Genomic DNA, 7,584 nt, shown 5'->3' with positions numbered 1-7,584 from the left:
AAGGGTGTTCAGTGGGTAGGATTCCAAGATCCTGGGATGTGTTCTAATTTAAAAATATACCCCAGATAAGGCTCTGACAAGGATCCCATGCCTGGGTTTCATGCTCATTCCTGAAACTGGTTTACCTAGTGCCTAGTATGGTTTGCAAAAAAGGTCACAGTGCTCTTAACAGTCAAACTGCAAATTAATTAAACAGATTGAAAACTATGCTGTGGTTCATTACAAAGCTAGCCGTATTTCAGTAAGAAAGGGGAATGACAGCTGTATATTCATGACTTACCTCAAAGCATGCTGCAAGAGAATGAACTACTTGTCATGCTTTGAAGTCTCTGCTTCAAAGGGGCCCTGGAAGCACAAAGCATCGTCACTTTTTCTCCTAGGGGCTGTCCCCTCGTATACCCAGCAGCGTACTTTACAGAAGACAAATTAACTGAAGGTTTTTCTTTTATTACATCTAAAGAGCTCTACATAAACAGGTAACATTCAATAGGTAAACAATTTTTTTTTTTCCAATGCATGTAATAAATATTTTCACTTGGTACTTTTATACAAACTGACATTGGTCTACTATACATTTTTAAAAGCCATTTTACTGGTTTGGCATGCGGTATGGAAATTCTAAGAGAGAAAGTTTTAAGGCAATGAATCACAGATTTAAGTTCATGGAATTTATGGTAACTTTTATATCTGTTTATATACATTTTTCCCCTTTGTTAATTAAACAGTTAACAGCAGCACACTCTGGAACCACCAGCTAGTCTCCCTCCCTCTTTCTGAAATCTAAGCTTTGTGTTTTCTTTTAATTAAAAAAACAGAATCCAACATGTATTGAAAAAACAAAATTCTTACTAAAATTTTACTAAAATAATTTCAAATGTGCTTTAAAGTCCTAAAGATCTTGAAGTGTTTTATGTGTTTAAAATTGTTTAAAAACAATGTTCTTTCTACAATTAGTAATTTAAAATTGGGATATATTTCCATTCAGCTTCAGACATTTGACTCAAAGAAATATCTGCCAAGAAATCACATTTCTCAGAAGCTTAAGTATATCTTTTCTAAGTCAGTAATAGAGAATTGTGATAATGTCTAAATTAACAGGAGTAGAAAAATTTTAATGCTCAAAATAAATTAGTCAACCAAGCGTGGCATGGTTAAGGTCCAGATAGTTTTAAAAACGTGTTTAATAATGCCCACAAAGTAATTAAAAGCCACTTCAACCCTGCTAGTCAAACAGCTATTATACTAAAGGTGTGTGTGCGTATACACACACACCCACAGTTCTGTACAGAAACACAAACATATGCACACCTATTATGAGTGACCAAGGCAAGGGGGATGGTGGTAACTCGACTAAAGATTCTGAGAATCGTCATTTGTCCACAGACAGCATGTCAGTGTTAGCACTGTGCCGGGGTAGGGGGTCGGGTGGGGGGGTAATGATAGTTGGCTAGGGAAAAAAGAAACAACTGTGCTTTAAAAAAGAAAAACTTAGAAGATAAAGATGCAGTGCATTACTCCACTAATAATTACTATGGATCATAAAAGTCTGATTGATTAACATTGGCCATGAGACCAACAGAGTAATAGGTACTACTACCGCAACATTTGAGAAAGTTAATAACTGAAGGGAACAAGCTGCTTAGAGTGGAATGAACTAAAATAAAAAGACAACTGAACGGTTAGTTGCTCCTGTGGAGACATGACCAAAGCTACTAGACAGACATTTATTTCTCCCTGTTACCTGTTCTTCCCTTAGATTGGTATAACGCAAGACACTGAGGGAAAATGACTCTCTCCAAAACTGGGCTGAAGAAAGTAGAGGGACGGGTTTTCAACTGGATCATTCAAAGAGTTCGTAATTCAGCATCATACACAAAGTTATTGATCAGAATGCTGAGACCACTAACAACGACAAAAAAGAAAAAAACAAAACTCTTCATTTTATCTCAGGAAGCTGACTTAATAGAAACATTTCCTATTACAATGTGAAATAAGAAGCAACTCCCTACAATTGAAGTAATTTCTATCCCAATCTGAATTAGACACAAATTATAACACTATTAGATATTAGCCTAAGTTAACATGGCAATGAGAGTTCTAAAGTGTTTACTCACCATAACACCAGATTCATTAAAAAACTTAACTATTTCCTGTTTTAACTGACAATGAATTTTTTTTTATTGCAAGTTGTTTAGTGACTATAACTCAGCCATGTATGTGTGGAATACACATGCGTAGGGAAGACTATATAACTCACTTGTTACTCACACACACTTGTCTATAAATACATATATACACACACACATATACATATCAATACCAACTTGTTTTTCAAAATTCAAGTCAACAATTTGGTGGCAGAGAGATGCTGTAAAAACAGGTATTTTTAGATGCCACACAGTCATGTGAGCCATTAATTTTATCATACAATTGAAGACATAGCCATCTTGAATTCTAACTGGATTAAAGTAGGTCAATTTGTTACCACTGCAAGGTTTAAAATATGACAATTTTATACACAAAGGTGGTCCTTGATCAACTCTGAGAACAACTCTGAGAATATTAACAGTTGTGATATAAAAATCCAGTTTGGAAAACTGGTAATCATTATGCCCCTTCTTTAGCTTTTCTGTTAAATCTGCTAAACCTTTCAATCAGATAAAAATATTTTCGACACCTTCAGATATTACCTGAAGAACATTAATACCTTCTCTGACGAGGATTTTGGAACACAAGTAGAATCACTTTTTCCTTCCCTCCAACCCTCACTCATTTCCTGAAAAACAGTTTTCAATATATTTACATGTTCCATTATTAGTAAGGATAGATCAGACTGATCCATGAATTCTTAAAAAAAATCTGACTTTCCTATGTCATGCTTGTATTTAAAAAGTGAAGAAAAAAATAAACAAGATTACTAGGCTAAAAATAAGTACAGTCAGAACCAGAGAATGAAAATGAATAAGGATTAAGCCCATTTTGAATTTCAATTATTTATCAGATGATAGATTTCTACAGACGGACATGTATGGTGCACTCTATTTTCTGAAGAGAATTTACTTTTAAGGATAATTGACTGTCTGTCTTTCTTTTTTGAGGTGATGTAGCCTTACCTCTGTCAGCTGCACATGACACCCAACAGGGCTTTCTATGCTATTTTTACTTCCTACTTTGGTATGACGATCTTACAGGAAAATTTGTTACCCTGTGGCCAAAATAGCAGGTGTTCACAGACTTGGTTTAAATACATAATACTGGCAATCCAAATTTAGAATAAAGAACTAGACTAAGCCTACTCCTTACCCAGACAGCTTTACTCCAATCTCTGAAACATATTCTCAGGGGGCATCTAGCAATTAAGAGAGAATATGTGATGGAGAACATGCAATTGGGACAGTTGATAAAGATGCTCATATGTGAATTCAAGACCTTCAAAGCACTTTGAAAGAAGCAGGCAACTGGTTTATCAACTGAATGCAAACTCGGGAGAAGGAACAGCAATGACAGAAAAATACACACAGACACACACACTGAACACACACGCCTACAAGCTATGTCCTGAAAATACACAGGGAATGCAGAGCGACAGATGAGACTTATAACTTAAGGCTGAATAAAGTATGCACACACAGAGAATCCAAGTCTGTCATTTTTAGAAAATGGAAATTAAAACTATCCCCCCCGGCCCCCTCCCCACAACAAAGAAAAGCCCACAATTTAAAACTTCATACATGCAGTTCCTTTTCTGTTATTGCAAATAAAATAATGCCATTGAAGTAAAATAAAACCAAAACCATAGGACAAACGATGAAAAAAAAATCTTCAGAATCCAGAAAAAATGAACCGAAGGTGGTTTGTGGGTACTTTTTTTTTCTTTTTCTTTCTTTTCTTTTCTTTTTTTTTTTTGTTTTTTTACAAGGGTTTTTTTTCAGACAGGCAGTCTTAGATTTATATACAAAAGTAAAACTGAAAATATAGTTTTGTTCTCTGTACATTTCTTTTAATTTTTTCCCTAAAAAAAGGAAAAAAACACGCTTGTGTACTTTTCTAAACAGAATAAGGTAAAACATAGCACAAAGTTCTCTTCTTTCTGCCAAGTTCCTTTAATCTGGGGTGGGGATGGAGCAGCAGGGGCATGGGGATCAGTCCAATGAAATAATGTCTGGTATGATGCCAAAGATGGCTGCCGTGTCCGAGCTGCTCCTGTTCGCGACGGTGTGGCCATGGCTCTCCCTTAGGCTGTTGGAGGATACAAGGCTGCTGTTACTGCCACTACTGCTTCCATTGGTGGTTGGCAGAGAAGTACTGCCTCCTGCACTTAACTGATCGAGAAACATCTGTGAGGAGGTATATGGAAAAAACCGAGACGAGTGTAAGAGGTCTTGATCATCTGAAACTGCTGCTGCTGCTGCAGCAAGGAGGGAGGTGTTATAGTGCTGAGGAGGAGAAAAAAAAGAAAATAAAGTTAATTATAGTTATAAATTAATACACTCTCTTCTCTCAGCAGAACAAAGTCCTAAATTTAACATATTCTAAGTACCTGGTGTTTCTGAAATATTCAGTAAAACATTTTGCAAAATCAAATTGTGTTATGTAATGATCACATCATTGACCTTTTTTATTTTAATTTTTATTAGCACATCACTGAGACATTTTTGTATCTGAAACTGGGGACAGGGATCAAAATATTGTTTTTTGTTTTAATCTGTACTGCAAGCAATTCTCATAATGCTATTCCTGAAGAGGCATATGCAGGAAAGAGGACAGGCTACTTCCCCTTCTGGAGGTATCTGGCCAAGAAATTTGTCAGTCAATATGACCCACTGCCCTGTTTCTTTATAAAACAGTACTGGGAACCAGACACTCTACTTAATATATTCAGGCACAGTTGAAACAAAGGGACGTTTATTTAAAATTTTAAAACCTTAAGAATAACAAGTATAACAACTCTGAATTTTCTAAGGGAATTTATATTCTTTCTCTTGGCTACATATTATACTTTTAAGTATTTTAATGTAGAATTAAAAGAACAATATTTTTTTCATATAACATACCTGATTGTCTCCTGATAAGAAAGGAAAGAAATCTAACCCTGCAAAAGAAAAAATTATTTTAGTTGGGGGGGAAAAAAAAAGAGCCTCCCAAATGCCCCAACACTACAAAAATAAAGACAATATCTTAAAAGCTAATTCTAAATTCATTTAGCATTTTATTTAAACATGAAGAGTTGAGCTGCATATTTTAGATGCCTCCCATCTCTAGATTACAAAGCCTGGAGTCCAAGTTTCAGCAATGGTGTGCACTCCTGGTGACGCCATCTATAGGACTTGGGCCACTGCTGCCCCATTCAAATCCAAACACCAACCCCTTAAACTGACTCAGCACTTTTCACCAAACGCTCTCACTGACTCCCATGAAGTTACTTTTCAATCTAACCTACTCCACACAAGCACCTCATGAGGTATGCAATTATATTTGGTTTCATTTTGCGGATGAGACAGTTTGAAGTTAAAAGATGTTAAGCAAGTTGTAAGACAGATTTTCTTCCTCAAATTCCTTCACTTCCCACTGTCTGTACTGGATTCTAACTCAGAGACTAGAGTGACACGAGAGGGGAAGAGATCCGAGGGAGTGTCTCTGCTGGCGTGGAGGACCAGCTCTCATCCCTGGCTGCAGGGCAGGCACTGTAAGCTGGCCCCTTCCAATTCACATTCTTGTCCACACTGCCCAGTGTGTAATGTGATGAAGAGGAAGTAAACCAACATGAATAAAATCCCTCATGATGATATCTAAACTTGAAGAACAGTACAACACACAGATGCAGATAAAAATATGACAACACAAACACTTTGGGGATACCTCCAAAGTACGGCAGGTACCCCACTCCATTATTCTTGCCTGGAAACTCCCATGGACAGAGGAGCTTGGCAGGCTATAGTCCATGGGTTCCAAGAGGTGGACCCGACTCAGTGACTAAACCACCACCACTACCACTATCTACAGCAGAACAGATTACACCTGAAGGATCTGAAAATGTATAGAACTTCGGTTCTTGACAGTGAGTTTGGCAACGGGCAGTGAGAAACAGGGTTACACTGACTAACAAAGTAGCTACTAACCACCTAGTGTGGCTATTTAAATTTACTAAGATGAAAGAAAATAAAAACTCAGTTCTTTACTCACACTAGCCACATTTAAATGCTCAGTAACCACATGTAGCTTAGTAGCTACTGTACTGGCCAGATTACATCTCCCTAGTTGCAGAAAGTTCTATTGGACAGAACTGAAACAGGGTTTTTACAACATTCACTAAGAATTCACTCAACTATCTTAGCTCCCAAAAATCCTTGCCAGTGACCCTGAATTTTACTGTACAGAAGGGATGGACAGAAACTTCTACTTTGTGCTTTTGTATTATATTTTCTACAATGAGAAAATATGGCTTTCTGTAATTTAAAAAATGTTCTTAGATTATATGGCTAATATACAGATTATTAAATTATAAAGACACATGACAACAATAATTCTTTTTGATAATATAAATGACTATTATGAACTCAAAATACACTGTAGAAATGATTATAATGACATTTCAAGTTACTTTAAAAGAAGACACCGGGTTCACCAGAACAAAAATTAAAACTTTCCAATGTTTCAATTCTGCATTGTCTAAAAGATAATACAACATAGCTACCCACAATGTATGCTGCATTATAACCAGATTCAGGGAGCAAAAAATAATTTTCATAAATATAAAAATTCAAAGCAACATAAGCAACATACTGGAAATCATTCAAAAGCCACTTGTAGACTACTCTGAAGTACAAAAACCTAAAGATCATTCCTTTATTTTTACCACTGGTAGTGAAACACTGGCTACTGATGAAGGCACTACCAGGAAACGGAGCCTGTATTTATTTATGACCAGAGTATACATTCCTCCACCTTCCTAGATTCCAACCTCCTCTATCCCTGATCTTTCAATCTTTCTTAAACTTGCCCAGAAGAAGACTATATAGATCAAAGGCATTTATAATGCTATATGACAACACAGAAGAATGGGTAACTCACCTTGTAAGTCATAAGGCATGGGTGTCATGTGGAAAGGATGTCTGTAGTCTTGGATGAGGGATGTGTTAATATAGCTTGTGTCTACAGCAGGGAGGCTTGGGGTGCGGGACACTGGAGATGCTTGATGTGGAAGACTCAGTATGCTAGAAGAAAAAACAGTTTGCAAAATTTTCATGAGTCAGTTGAACTTAAGTTTAATAAAAGGGCAGAATCTCACAATGAGTCCCAGTTTTTGTGCTGAAAATAAAAACAAAAGCAAAGCAATATATAATTTAGATTACCATGATTATTAGGAAATAATTTGTATACTTATTAGCAGCTTTCCGAGGCTATAAGAAAAAGAAATGGATGCAATGGTATCCAACATTCATAAATCACATGCTGTCTTTGGAACATCATCTACACTTTTAGAATGCAGGCCAAAGGCATAGTTGAGCCACTTCAGTGAAATGTAAGTGAAAAGTACAGCAGACAAAATTCTAAAACCTTTAAACTAAGGTTTAAAACTAAACC

The 7,584-nt window shown here is 36.3% G+C and overlaps 1 protein-coding gene across 2 annotated transcripts in view; it reads right to left on the bottom strand.

The window, feature by feature from the left end:
• Positions 1-426: 426 nt before the first annotated feature.
• The window catches only part of PIAS1 (protein inhibitor of activated STAT 1), a 127,913-nt gene continuing 120,755 nt past the window's right edge, over positions 427-7,584 (bottom strand). For both annotated transcript variants that reach the window (XM_061430177.1, XM_061430176.1), the window contains exons 12-14: positions 7,072-7,214; positions 5,055-5,092; positions 427-4,436 (exon numbers count right to left, since the gene is read on the bottom strand). In XM_061430177.1, the coding sequence (XP_061286161.1) occupies positions 4,143-4,436; positions 5,055-5,092; positions 7,072-7,214 (475 nt within the window). In that variant the 3' untranslated portion in view covers positions 427-4,142. The remainder of the gene's footprint in view (positions 4,437-5,054; positions 5,093-7,071; positions 7,215-7,584) is intronic.

Source organism: Bos javanicus, chromosome 10 (genome assembly GCF_032452875.1).
Source record: "Bos javanicus breed banteng chromosome 10, ARS-OSU_banteng_1.0, whole genome shotgun sequence".
Taxonomy (NCBI): domain Eukaryota; kingdom Metazoa; phylum Chordata; class Mammalia; order Artiodactyla; family Bovidae; genus Bos; species Bos javanicus.
The sequence above is the reverse complement of the archived record's forward strand: the minus strand, read 5'-3'. Positions and strand labels throughout refer to the sequence as shown.